This window comes from Gavialis gangeticus, unplaced genomic scaffold (genome assembly GCF_001723915.1).
Source record: "Gavialis gangeticus isolate Ggan-Ray unplaced genomic scaffold, GavGan_comp1, whole genome shotgun sequence".
Taxonomy (NCBI): domain Eukaryota; kingdom Metazoa; phylum Chordata; order Crocodylia; family Gavialidae; genus Gavialis; species Gavialis gangeticus.
Window position 1 is genome coordinate 31,736,510 of NW_017729022.1, and position 15,279 is coordinate 31,751,788.

Sequence of the window (15,279 nt, forward strand, 5' to 3'; positions counted from 1 at the left end):
ACGATCCTGAAATCAAAGAGAAATGGAACAAAGCCAGGAGTTGGGCAGATACAAAGGCACAATAGGGCAACTTCTCCTAGCCTAGACTGCCAAGTCAAAAAAAAAAAATAGACTTGCCTGTGCTCAGCTGCTTTTGGTCCTTGTCTCCTCCTCCAGATCTGAGAATGTTCTGTCCGCAGGCTGAAGTTGTGTATGAAGTATCCCTTAGGGCAGGGGTTGGCAACCTACAGCCTGGGGAGCCATGGCTTTGGCTGCAGTTGGTGGCAGGGGACTTACCCTGCTATGCTCACAGTTGGACACCTGAGGCTTCAGCGGGAGTGTGGGGGAGGGGGGTCCCTATGTTACACTGCAGCTGGGCAGCAGGGAGAAACAGTGGAGGCAGCCAGATCCTAAGGCCTGCCCATTTCAGGTCCAGGCATTCTGGTCCCCCATCAGAAAACATTGCAAATCCCTACCCCAACAGTAAGGAGAAAGAGCACTTTGCATCTCTTCAGTACCTTCATGTTGCCTCCTGAAAGCTCTTGCACCTAGTCAATTTTATTCTGGATTGCAGTCCACCTCCCACAAGTGCAAAAACACCAATGAGATGTACTCAAGACAGAGTCTTGATACATGAAAGTGCTTATAACAAAGGGCTCTGTTTACATAAAAGAGTATAAGCAAATTTCACTGCACAGCCAAGCAAAAAAAAAAAGTCAGCTCTGTTACTGATCCTTTTATGTTATGTGATTATCACATAACACTGCTTCTCGAGCAGAGAACTAAGAGGCATCTGTAAAATCCATCTGGTTTGCTAAAACTTTTAGGTATCATGCAAAATATAGTTCAAGGTTGAGAGCCATCCTACCTGCTATGCATACCAAATCTGGGCATCAAAGAGTACGTCTACACTGCAAGCTTAACATATGCAACAGCACATGCCCTTAGCTAAATGTCCCAACCATCAACACACAAAATCATCAAACTTGTTTAAGAACACTTGGAACCAATACTTTCATACTTATCTCAGGACATAGAATTAAGCATGTATAGAGACAATGTCACACAAGTGGCATACACTTAGGAATAAGTATATCACTTATATTGAGTCAATCCTTAACAAAAGGTATGCCCAATATAAGAAAGCTTTACACATAAAATCATCAGTTATAAACAATTATACCCTCCCAATAAAATACAAAGGAGAAATAAGTTAAAGTTATCTCCTGCAACTATCAATACACTCAAAATTAACACAATAAATTAGCTTATTTACTTGCATACCATACTCACCTTTCACTCCAAAATGAGTCTTCCAGAATTAGCATACATGCCTTAAGCGGGAAGCTGATTTTTCTGCACAAAAATGAAGCATGAAGATGATGCAAGATGGCTGCTGCTTCTTTTCCTTCTCTTACTTCCAGCAGCTGCATGGGTGGCAAGGTAGAGTCCAGTAAGAGCAAATCCAGGAGAATCCAGTGGTGCAGTCACTTCCCACTTTGATTTTCTTGCTCCAGCCAAAGTTTAAAGCCAATTACCAAGCAGCAGCAGTGGCATTTCTACTTGGACAGCAGTAACAGAATAAGTTGACCTCATGGGTCATTATAATCTACCTGATTCCTTCTAATTGCTTTCACTCCAGAAGTGTTAACACCTCTTTCCTTTTTAATGGTCTTGATATTCCACTAATAAAGCTATTCCTTCTTTATCAGTTTTGTTGTCTGTGAGCCTCTTCTGGTCATTCTTCTCTTATTTCACAACCCTGAAGACTATTTGTCCGCTCTTTTCAAAATCCTAGAACTGCCCACAAACTCCAGTTTTCAGCAGCAGCTACAGTTTCATTTTTTGGCTATGCTGCTGACAATTCAGCTGTGAAAGGGTTAACACTGTAGCTTTTGCCTGAGCAGGAAAAGGAGGGTGAGTGAACTAAGATTAGGTTCTGTCCCTACTCTAGATGGCCAGAACTCATTCTTCATTCTGCCTTCCCAAAAACAAGGTGCATGCCTTATTTGCAGGTCTGTGAGAAAATACATGAATTTTAGAGAAAAATAAAGTATCTTTTTCTCTTAAAAGAACATTATTTCTCAAATTTTTTTTTCTAAAAAGAAAATTCTACAGAAATTGTGTTTCATGCGATATTTTTTAAAATAAGTTTTATTCCAAATGAAAAGGTAACTAATTCTAAAACATCAACATTTCCTTAAGGGAAAAAAAAGGAAATTCTTGAGTTTCAACTAGTTCTACTAGAGATCTGGCTCTCACAGAAGGTCTGATCTTGAACTTCACAACCTGTAGAATGTTCCATTAATAGCTCCTGCCTACTGACACACACAGTACAAGTATTCCATGATAGCATAGAGAGAGCAGTCACATCTAGATGGATGCAGAACATATATACTGGGCATGACAGAGGAAATAAAGTTGCAGGGTCTCCCGAGTTGGAAAATGGGTGCAAATACTGTGGGAGATCATGCAGGAGGTATTTAACATGAGACTTGAAAAGATATAAAGGAAGAGGGAAATGTGTACTGAATGAATTTTCCCACATAGATAAAAGCCACTCTAAAAAGTGTTTCAGAAGCTCAGTTCCATAAAACTGCAGTGCTAGGGAAGCAGTCAAAACAACAGATTTGAGAGCCTGCATGGAAGAACAGTGCCTGCCTGCAGATGGCCTTATGTTTCCAGTGGAGCATGGAGTCAAACTTTGGCTATAAACAGACATTGACAAATGAAGCAATGAACTAGGGTCATTTGAGCCGTTTTGTCTCCTGCCCAGGGCAGGGTTTTGGACTTGATGATCTACAAGGTCCCTTCCGAACCTACTTCTATGAATCTATGAAGTGGATCAGGTGTGCTGGTATGCGTCTCCGCAGAGCTGATCCACTTTGAGCAACACTGACATTGCAAGGATCAATCCCAGGGCTTCAGGGGCCTGATCCTGAAGAGCAACTGCAAACCAGGGAACCCAAAGTCCCACACTTACAGATGTGCACCTCTGGAATCCCCCAGCAGGGTTTCCCTGCATGGCACTGCTATGCCTCAACTCAAGGCATGCCTCTGCAAATGACAGGGTTCCCCCATTTGCAGAGGTGCACCCTGAGTTGGGACACAGCAGCACCATACCCATGTCTGGGGAATCCCCTGCTAGGGCATGGACACTGGGCCTCTGAAGCCCCAGAAGTGCCTGCCTGGGGCAACTTGAGAGCTCAGGCAGCTCTGGGCTACTTATGCTCTCCTGCCATAAAGAAAACAGATGTCTGCCTTTAAAAAAGGCACACATTTATAGTACCTATTGTTATGACCACCACTTTGGATATCTGTGGCGTGACAAGGCACATAACCATCTGTTCACTTGGCTACTATAAAAATGTTTATGGCAGCACATAGGCTACATCTGTTTCCAGCTTTTGTTCTTTCCACTGAAGTTGGGAAATGCCATATGAATTAGAAGCAGTGCAAAAAATTTGGAGACAAGCATTGCTTACCTGAAATCAAGAAAAAACAGGGAATACTAGGCTCCATTTTTATTTATAATGTTATCTATCTAAATATAGATATATACACACACTCAAGAAATAGATATACTTACAATGCAATTAAACTTCCTTCTCCTAGAGAGATTAGGTAAGTCGCCTGAAAAAAAAAGTTCTGTTCCATTTGTGTGCTTGCATTATGGCCTACCTTAATAACACTCTAGAGGCGAGGGACCTTGTGCTCAAGCACGCTAATAAATATAGCACGATTCTGATTAGTATCAAGAAAAGCCAAGTAAAAAAAAAAAGAGGAGGTTCAACACCTTAGTAGACTGTAGCTTACATGGCCTGCACAAAAGTTTGATAGCATCTGATGTAAAGGCTTTGCTATCGAAAGCCCTTCCTCTGGAGAATGCTTTAATTTCACAGTCATCCTTTCTTTTTCCTTTCCTCTTTCGCATTCTACAAAATGGATCTGTCAAGATCATTCTGTCAGAGTTAAGTGACAAACAATTTTTTCAGTTACGCATTACGTTTATTTAAAACACTGAGTAAGAGAATAAGATTGAGTGTTTTTTTCATTCACAATTAAACTTACCTGCTTTTTGTATATTTCCTTGGTAACGATCCTTTCCTTACGCACTGTGTATTTGTTAATGATCACTCAAGCTACATTACCTTGAAGTCTATAACCAAGAAAAACCATGTTCCCTTCCTAGTTTTTGTTTACAGCCATCATCTTTCTCAGTAGGCTTTTTCTACACTGACATACTGAGGAAAGTAAATAAGAATCAGCTAAAGCAAGTCAACATGATTGTGTTAAACAGAACTTAAGTGCCTTGCGGGTGCTCCCAGTCAGGAGTAAGGTAGGTTTCAACTATTGAAATTAAACTGTTTTGAGAAGGATTGAGCTATATACCACTTTTCATCTAAACCAGAGCCCGCAAACAAGCTTCTAACTCACTTTACTTTATATACAATTTGTTCGTACCTTGACTTGATTCTTGAAGAGAAAGGAGTTAAATTCACAAAATTGATCTACTGAAATAAATGGGAGTTTTTGCCACTGACCTCATGGATGTATCCATAGAACTGAGGTAGCAAGTCCTGATAGCACAAGACCTGGGCAGTAATTTAATGAAGGGTGGACAACCATGGCACTGGGCCCAGGCTCTAACTTAAAGAGGGCTCAAGAATGGCAGCTGCTGCCACTGTCACTCCCAGCTGAGCTGCCACCACTGCCACAGCTGGCCCAGCCCCTGCTGCCCTTGGCACAAACCCTGGTAGTTATGCCTCTAGACCCAAGCATGCACTGCTCATCTAAGTTCCCAAGACATAACTGCCTAAAACGTGTACATATGTGGCTGTGGCCCCTTCAGTAACTGACACTTCCCAGGGTGCACTGCATATCCTGTCATCACAGCAGCTATAATGGTACTTATTGCTGTGTGGCTCGAAGTGGGTAGGAATGTGCTCCAGATGCTCGCTGCCATCCGTTACGTAAACCAGCCTTGAGTTGGGGCTTAAGGGTGTTATTGTCTGTATCTTTCCATTACTCACAAATTAAAGTAAAATGGCCAAGTGTTAAGTAGAGGTTAGCATTAGTAGTAGCAGAAGTGTTTCCTTTGCCTATGGGCACTAATAAAAATTGTTCAGGACAGCTTCCAAGCAGAAAAAAGAATGCAAAATACTTGATTACATCATCATAGAGGACTGTGTTTCAGATAATTACGTTTTTCATCCACATGGACAATCTGCAACTTCAGAGTTTACCAGTCAGATCTGCAAACAATAGATTCTACATGAGCTGAGAAAACTGCAATTTCCAGCTTTTTTCCTCCTCCTTTCCTACTCCCATCAATGGCCTAATTGATTATCAACTGCCCCATGCAGCAGAATATAAAAAAATACTAATAACCAAGTCTGTCGGCCATGTTCACCTTCAAAATGTCACATGCTGCATTAGTATTGTCCCAGAGCCATTTATAACTGTGACGAAAAATTAAGATCTTCATAAAACATCAGGACTGTATTTAGTCAAGGAGAAAGGAAAAACTTATATGGAAATGAAAATCCATCTATATTTAGTATCAGCTTAATAGGATAACGTGGCAACGGTTCTTTTTCATTGTTCACACTGATGGGATGTTGCATTGTTTCATTATAAAGAACTTTTTAAAATAAATCAATACTTGCTGCTTTTGCAAATAAGCACTCCATGGGCAAGAACAACAATTATTACTTCAGTAACTCCTAACGTGTAGACTTAGTGCAACTGTAAAACAGCTGGCACTCTGCAGACTTTTTGCTCTCTAATAAAAAGAGTCTATGCCATTGGCTAGTTGTGCCTATTTGCAGAACAAGGAGACTTTTTTACTATTGATTCATAATAAGGTTATGTTATTGGAGACATTTCCATTTTGTGAAGTACAGCATACTATCTCCAATATAAAATGTAGAATAATATTGTCCAAACGGTCCTAGAGGTTTGGAATTCAGTTTTGGAAGGAAGTTAGGGTCTTGTCAACACTAACAAATACTACAACTAGGTTATAGCCAGATTAAAAATGTATTCTGTCATATGCGGTGTGGAGTTTGAAGGGAGGAGCCACTACAGATACTGCCTATTTAGAGACTAGTTTTGAAATTGTTGTTCCTTGTTTCACCAGTAAATCATTACAAGAAGAATTTCATGAATAAATTAAGTATAAACCCAGGCTATTGCATCTAGATACCAAATTTTCAAAAAGTATTCTCCAGTTTTTATATGCTAGAATCTCACCATCCATGAATAAAAAAAGCTGTACCTCTGTCAACTGTGCATACATATGTTCATAATAAAGTAACCGCTGGGCTTTTGTAGTTGTTTTTTTCAAAGTTGTACTCAACATCTGGACTGGCAGCAAGTGCCAGAAAATCAAGGATTTCACTTGAAAACAATGAAAATTTTTTCATAACACAATGGTCATAAACTCAAGACACATTTGTCTAAAACCTTTTTTTCAGACAAAGACCATCCTCCTTCCCCCCTCCCCACAACCCAGCCCACTGCCTGAAATTTCTTTTTTTACTGCAATTTTGTCTCTATTGTCTGTACACAGTAGCTGGGATGCAATCATCACATTTACAATGCAGTGTTTAAAGACAGTATCCCAAATTTCAGTAATATTCAGTCACAAGTCATCTCCATGATAGAAAAACAATTATCCATAACTTGCCCATTCATAGATTTAAGAAGAAAAATATTTGAAAAAGAATGGATTGAAAAATACTGTTAATATTTCTAATAGCTTTGGCTTCATAAAAAGCTTTGCTTTTTCATAATTGTTTCCAATTCTATTAGTCTTCAAGGTATCTGTTAAGGATTTGCTGAAGTCACTGCTTGTAATAAGGCCTATTAATATATTCATTTTCTCTTTCTAGTATCATTTTTCTGTTCCACTTCCATTATCTGACTTCAGCATGATTTACTTTGATGATAAAATGAATGTCTTTGCCTTTCAGATAGTTTAATTCATTCACGACTTTTTAATTCATAATTTCACATTCAACTGTGACAGAAGTTATTTTCATGTCAAATTGACTTCCCCCTCCCCCTCCTTGCTTTTTCGATACCAATACAGCAAGTTGCCATCCTTAAAAATTCCCTGTTCTTCTAATGTCTTTATTTTCATCTATGGTTCTTCCATCTGAAGGTACCATTAGCAGCAATAACCTTTTCCACACATGAGATTTGTTGCTCAAGGCCCACTATTTGAAATTTAGCGCGTACTCTTACCAACTTTATCTCGGGTATGCACACTGTATTTGGGAGACAATGCTATTTAAAGCACCACATATATTATATTGTTTCTAAATATTAATGGAAGAAGGAAATTTATCTTGATGCTGAATGAGGACTTATGAGACATGTAGAGAAAGGTATTCATAGTTTTAAAGCCAAAGGCACCATGGGAGACATCTACTCTGGCCTTCTGCTTAATACAGGTCAGTAATCTCTACACCAAGCCCATACCTTCTTTATGTAGTGCAGTTAACCTTCTGAACAACATCCAATCTTGACTTTGTTTTCTAATCTGAATTTTTCGAGCTTCAGCTTCAAGCTATCAAGTCTTTCAATAAGGACTAGAAAAAAGGCTTAGCCATCCAATACAGGACTAGATTGGACCCCCAGTGCCTAAGTAAAAATTTGCAATCCAAATAAACACTATCCCACAACCACCTGAACCCAGGGTGCCTAAATTCACTAGCTGCCTCCTTGTTTGAATGGAAAATTCCTTGGGCACCTCCAATTCTAATTCTGTACTTGCCCATAGCTGGCCTACTCAGAGCAGCTAGTCACCCAGTGTCACCCTTTCTGGGAACCAGACACAGAGGACGATAAATAGAGGTGGCAGTAGGAGTGGCATTGCTCGCCATCTTGTACATAAAACATAGGGTGCCTATACATGTGTTCTGATGAGTTCTAATTAGAACACATTGGAGCAGACTCAATTAATCAAGTCTGCTCCATGTTCCAATTAAAATGCTTTAACATCGCCTCAACATCATGTATATACAAGTCCCTGAGGGTTTAAAAATAGCTGCTGGGGTGCTTTAACTAAAGCTCATTCAATGAACTTAAGTCAAAGTGTCCCATGGCCATTTTTAAATGTGTTGGGGCTTAAAACACACGATGTTGCGGCATTTTAATGAAAGCGATTCTCTAGGAAACACTCTTATTACAACGCCTCACCCCCACCCTTGAGCTCATGTATAGGCAGCCATACCGATTAGAACTCCTGCCCAGGAACTGGAAGACCCAGTTTTGTCTTCCTTAGCCTGAAGAAGTTCACACCCACATACATTTCCCACCTTGAAGGAGAATGTCCTTATTAATAGGCTAGGAGAGAAGGGGGCTGCAGCCCTCCTTTGAACTTGGGCCACTGTGCAGCTAAAAAGAACAAGCAAGGGGGAAAAATAATTTTATACACTGTAGGGGTTAGGGCAGTCAGCTGGGAGGGAGGAGTCCTGGGCTCTGATCTGTGTTCCAATGCTATTTAAGCAATTTGCATTAAATAGTCACTGGATAAAGAGTATGAAGAGTATAAAGAATCCAGAGGTCCCCCTTCCCAGACGGGTATTCTAATCACTTGATAGCTGTCATGCTTTCTTCTACACTCTCTTTTTGGCCCATACATTTTGTACTACTCCCTGCAGAGCAGAATAGCTTCAGATGGAGGAGCAGTACACCTCACCCAGCCCTAGTTCTAACCTGGCAGTTAATACACTTTCCTGTGAAATGCAAGATATTGATTTGAATCCTCCTCAGGCTGAGGACAGCATTGACCTTACATCCCTCATATCCCGAGTAAGCGTTTTAATCCGTAAGCTATTCCACTAGAGGTGAATGACACCACCACCACCTCCAGCCATTTGTTAAAAAGAAAATTATGTCTGTTCAGTTCTTCAAAAGAATAGTTGTAGGCATTAGCCCTTGGAGAAAACTCTGCTGTGGCTCTTGAATGGACGAGGGCACCTGCCTGCAGCCCTGATTCATGCATCTAACCACTAAAAAGGGTTGACAGCTCAGATATGTCCCTGCACTTCTGTACTTATCATTTCCAACTTGCCTGCTCTTGGCATCTCAGTGCTTAAAGGCAACTGGACATGATGCTAACCACATCACTCCCATGGATGCCTTAAGTATGGTAGGTCAAGGGCCATAAGGTACAGATTGACCTTTGACTTCTAACTGATGGTCTCTTCCTTGTAAGTTCAAGTATCTCATTCATCTTAGCTACAGTTTTGTACTGGGAGCTCTTTCAGTTACTTATCTACCATGACCCTGTAAGTCCTTTTTAGTTTTATTTCATTCTCAGTAGAGACGGGCAGTTAGCCATGTTAGTCTGAAGTCAGGCAGAAGGCAGGGCAGGGTGGAACCTTGAGGTGCCTATACACATGCTCTGGGGTGGGGGACATGTTTTAAATACAGCTGGTCCAAGAGCCACTCTAATTAAAATGCCATAGTGTCTTGTATATTCAGCATCCCGCATTTCAAAGTGGCCACAGGGCCGCTTTAACTAACTAAAACTCATTGAATGAGCTTTAAAGTGACCCTGCAACCATTTGAAACATGGGATGTTGAATAAATGAGACACTGCAGCATGCTGGAGTGTTCCAATTAAATTGCTCCAGCAGACTTGATTGAGTTCTGCTTAATCTAATCAGAACGCATCAGAGCACATATATAGGCACACCTTAGAGACTAATAACATCTGACGAAGTAGGCTGTCATTTATGAAGCTTATGCCTCTCTGAACTAGTTAGTCTCTAAAATGCCACCCTGACCTGCTCCTGCCTGACTTCCTTCTTAAATAAAGCATCTCAAAATATACGTGTGACTATTTTCACTAAAATCAGTATCCAGTAACGCAAAACTGGCGGGAGAAAAAATTTAAATCAATTTAAATCCAGTTCACACTAGTCCTTTGAATGAGCTCCTTATGTGTTCAGGGAAACAAAAATGGCCAGAGCCAGGGATACAGATAAATATCAAGAAAGCACATGAGCCATTTCATAGTATATGTTCCAAGTTCCTCCCCAGATCTTGCAGTTTTTATTCTCTGTTTCAGTTAGTTACATTTCCATTGGTTTCCACCAGGACTGTACATGCACCTTGACATGTTCACAAGAGTTCCACAATACAGAGTTTCACAACTGGGATAGGTCCCTACATTGAGGATACCAGGGTGACAGACAGATTCTGGAGAAATTCTCATCAAGTAGGATGGCAAGAACATAATTCTTACACTGTACTGCTACAACGCATCATAAACATAGAATAGACTAGATCAATTTACCACAAAACTCACAAAAAATAATCAAAGAATCTCTCTCTTATGCAAAATATACATTTTTAGGATATAATTTAATACATATTTTATATTTATTGATGCTGCTTCTGCGACATTTTGAATTAAAAAAAATATTTTTGCTGCCAGAATTTTATTTCTCATATACATATATTTCTGAGGTAACAATGAAAAAAAAACCTGTGAGTTGTGAACATAGTCTATGATGTTTGTCTGCAGCCACATTTCTCTTATCAAAGTGAAGAGTAAACTTAAAAATTGGCATGTACACTAGAATTTGTAAAAATATAGCTATGGCAAACTGAGAAAGCAAGGACTTGTAGCAAAACCTATTCTGTCCATGTTCATGGCCTTTGCAAAAAATACCATTGCTACGAGGAGGTTAAAATAGATGTAGTTTACATCACTATCATTATAAGTGTGTCTCTTTATATAATCCACAGCACAACCTACTGCAGGAACCAGGAAGAATACACAGACAGAAGTGTGTGGGCCTTTGCATGGAGTCTTAGAGAAGATGACTTTCAATTCAGCGTTCCTTGACATAGATGGCAAAAACTGTTATTCCATGCACACACGTTTTATTTACAGCTGACTCATCAACAGCAACTTTTCATCCCTTCTACTGGTAGCAGCAATTGAAAGCAGTCCTTAATCTTCATTAGCAAGTTCTGCTTCCCATGTGAAGTCTCAGTGACCTCTTCAAGGTGCAAGTTGCTTATCAGGGTCCATTCAGGAGCAGTAGTCTCTTTCCAGTACAGTCCTTGGTATGGCTAAATTCCATTGTCCCTTTTTCAGCAGTCAAAAATCCATGATAAATTCTGTACAACACTGTAGTCAATATAACAGCAGCACCAGACAGTGTATTAATTCCTTTGCTAAAAGCTGTTTGCAATTATCTTTCTCTCTATTGACAGTATTTTACCAAAACTAAAATCAATGTACATTTGATAAATACATTATTGTACAAGAATTTTGACATGCAGGCCATGCTATAGGACTAGGCTATATACAGAAGAATATGTTACATACTCCACAATAAAGGGCATGTTTTCTTTTCCTAACAAAAAATAAACATATGACAATCAGGGGTTATTCAACAAATCTCAAAAACCTCTTATGACTTTCTTTTCCTTGTATATCTACGGTTCAATATTGTTGGGTGTTTATCCTCACCAGCTCAAAATATCAAATTTACTACTGTATTTGTACTGGTGTATTAACGGGTTTCTCTCTTTTTAAATCGAAAGAAAAAAGCCACTAGAAGGGATACAGTTTGAATACCATAATGAATGCTGGTTGCTAGGTAGCAAAATTGATGTTGCTGCAGTAGGCAACCAGTTAGAACAACAAAACAGCCAAATTCCACATTTCAGAAATCTTCAAAGTTCCCACATTAGATAGTCTAAAGGTTATTAAACCTGCACTTGAAATATATATTGTCTATACCACAAAGGGGAAAATGAGAAAATGTACTTAGCAGTTAATCTAAAAAGATGGGGCATTTTAAAAGGTATCTCTGTACTTTATGAAGACAGATGAAGAATACAGTAGACATGTTACAAAATAGACAGACAGAAACAAACACAGAAGACAAAGCACCTAAAAACATTGACTGAAGGAATTTGTGAAGCTCATGATCCAGAGGTTTAAAGGCTGGTCAACACCCCCACCCCCATCTTTCAAACTATTGCCCTTCTACAGTTGCACAGCAAAAAAGCAATATTTTTCTTGCTTTTACTTGGTACACAGCCTCTGAATATGTTCAAGAATGCTGGAGCAGAAAAAAAAATACTATAGTACCAAGCAGCACTTGCTAGCTGAAAATTGCAAGCCTGGATGGCGTTTACCTTTCTTTCATGTTTTGTGCCTTCCCCAAGTCATTAAGAAAGAGATCTGGCCTCTGCTTGCGTGTAACCAGTAATGACAACCTCTTTGCAGTTATCTGTGTGCAAACAACCAGAGACATTCAGAGCTCTGATACAACAATCTAGTACCAAAGTCAATTAATCAAGAAAGAAAACTATTTAAAAACAAGTATTTAAAAAAATTAAAAGGTTAAATAAAGAAAAACAATCCCACATGCAGACCAGTTCATTAACTGCTTTCATTTCAGCAGGATGGTACAACGCAATAACACACATCCAGAGCCATCTGTGGTCCCAATAATCCGCAACACTGCTTTCAGAGAGATAATGAAGACAGGATGGTCCATGCAAATGATCAGACTCAAGTCACATTGTGTGCCACCAAGACAGATTCCAGACATCTTCCGAATGGATTAATCACAAGAAATGAACGTCCAATGGAGTGATCATTTGGAAGCACATTGTTTTAGCTATCTCCCTGAAAATATACTTATTTATTGAATGTACTGGCCAATGGAGTCCACTAACTGTCCTTTTATTGCCTTGGTAAAGTAGGACAATATAGCAGATATAGAAGGAGAAGCACTACTTTAGATCATCTTAAAAGCCAAGATAAAAATCTTCAGCTACCCAAGTGGCATTTCTTACTACTGACAGTTAAATCATGCAGGATTTATACTGTATTTATGGAGCCTACAGTTAATGCTACATTTATATCCATTATGTGGTAAACAGTATTTTGAATTAATACTATGTAGCCGATTGATGCCATCTGGTTTACAAGATAGATGGGATGGGAGATCGAGAGCGTCTTAGAGGACAAGGTGAGCTGTAGGGTGATGTTACTGGAGACAGCCTCAGAGCATTGCCTGCCAAGCCAGCAATGTTGTTTAAGCTTCGGGATTTTTCGTATCCTTTTATGAGAAAATGCACAGACATCAGTTGAATTCAGCCAGAAAATAGACAAAGACAAACAATACAATGCAATGTAACCAAATGTGCTATTTTGGGTTCAAAAGGAATTTGCCTGCACAGAACTTAATGTTGAGGCAGCCTGTCAAAAGGAAATGAAGGCATATTAATCCAGCTATCCTTTCAAATGAGTCTGAACAAAGCCATCGCAAATCATATGTACTACATAATTGTAGTCCTATTATTCAGGCTAGTAGGCTGTATTCAACCCTGACCTATGTTCAGTAAAACTTCATTGGCTTCAGTTATGTCATATTATTGTAAGACAGGGAATTATTTGGTCTTGCATAAAGTAGTATTGAGTGATTTCTGTAAATTGTATTATCTGGGTAAATATATTCCAGATTTCATTAGAGCAAAACAGATTATAACATTTTAAAATCATATACTCTATATTAAATCCAATGTCTAATATGAGCAGATTTTCCTTAAAACTGAGAAGACTAATGAATTATACCATGCAACTATATAGTCAAGCATATAGAGGATTATATGATACTACGTTGAAGAAATCCATCTTCAGAAATATTAAGGCTAACATTAAAATATAATAAAGATAATTGAGTTTGATTTATTTGCCATTTGATCTGCAAAAGTAGAATCATAATATTTGCAGTCCTTATCCAAATGATTCTAATGAAAAATATAAAATGACTGCTTGTAAGACTGAAATGATGAAAAAATTATTTTTAAATTGGGCAGACACATGAAAAGAGAGAAACTTCTTGCAATTTGGATGGAACACTGTGCTTGCAGACATTTCTATTCACACAAACTGTCGACTCAATCTGCCCATTTTATGCTGAATAAAGATTTGGCTTAAGTTAGTAAAGTCTGTGCTTTAAACCACAAGGAAAGCATTGTTATTCAATGTTTCCCTATCTTCAAACATAAATATATCTAATTTTACATACTAAATAATTTAACGAATTAAACCATGAGTTACCTATTGATTTGTTCAGAACCTTAAGGATATCAGCAAGAAAAAGGATCATGAAACCCAAACGCTTACAGGCAATTACTTCCGATTTTAGCTGAAATTTCCCTGTGTAGATCCTATCCTGAAAATACTAATGTGAATGCTTAACTGTAGGCAGATGTAGTCCCACTGACTTCATTTGGACTACCTGTTGAGAGTTAAGAAAGTCTGTATGTTTACAAGACTGGGGCATTGCTGTACAAGGTATTTCGCTATGACAGTCTCGCTGAAGAAAACTGAAAATGTAAATGAAAAAATGAGCATTATGTTAGATCTTACTGGGGTTTTCTTATTAAAAGTTATCTGTTCAACTTCCTGAACTTCAGTATTTGGTCATATTTGTGATGGTTTAAATTTGTATCATATTCAAGACAAAGTAATTAGCAGTTTTAGGAAAGTCAGCTCTTAGTTTCTCTCCAAAATACATGTAGTTTAGAACAGAGATTGGGTCTTTGGCTTAATACGGGGCCTAGTACATTGAAAGCCATACTGAAAACAAATAAATAATAAAATTTATTAACATTTTTCCCTATTCAAGACCTCTTAACTGATATTCTGAGGAATTGCTTAAAATAAAATCTGTTAATCACTGGATACGTCTACACATGCCACTAAGGTGACATTGTTACTCTGCCATGATTTTGTATCATGGCGCAGTAACACTCCAGCCTGCGCTGGACAGTTATTTTTAGCAGCTACTTTGCCATAGCAGCATGCTACAGCAGGGGAGCGTGATCGTAAAGTAGCTGCTGGTCACATGTAGATGCCTGCAGACACTACCTTGCCGTAGCGCATTGCTATGGTAATGTAGTGTCATATGTAGATGTGGCCAATGTCTGCTAATACATCATGCAGTGTTATCTCCAGATTGTAAGATCAGGTTGGACTGTGCTGCTTGAGAAACCTCCGATACATTTCAAATTCATAAAGTTTCTTTCAGTATTTGAACAATTAGAGAGTTTGAGTAAAAAAAAATCTAAATTTTTAACTCATATTTGTCCAATTCTTGTGGAAAGATATTCCTGGTAATATGGTAAACAAAGAAGAAATTAAATGTCTTTCATACAGCTAGAAGAAATAACAAGTATATTATTTGTGTTATGTTTCTTTTCCTCCTTCTCCCTTTTTTTTTTTTTTTTTTTTTTTTTTTTTTT

General features: G+C 38.6%; 1 protein-coding gene across 1 annotated transcript in view; it reads right to left on the reverse strand.

Annotated features, from left to right (window-relative positions):
- Positions 1-10,420: 10,420 nt before the first annotated feature.
- KCNC2 (potassium voltage-gated channel subfamily C member 2) overlaps positions 10,421-15,279 on the reverse strand; it is a 229,801-nt gene continuing 224,942 nt past the window's right edge. The window contains exon 6 of the mRNA XM_019515786.1: positions 10,421-13,088. Within this exon, the coding sequence (XP_019371331.1) occupies positions 12,952-13,088 (137 nt within the window). The 3' untranslated portion in view covers positions 10,421-12,951. The remainder of the gene's footprint in view (positions 13,089-15,279) is intronic.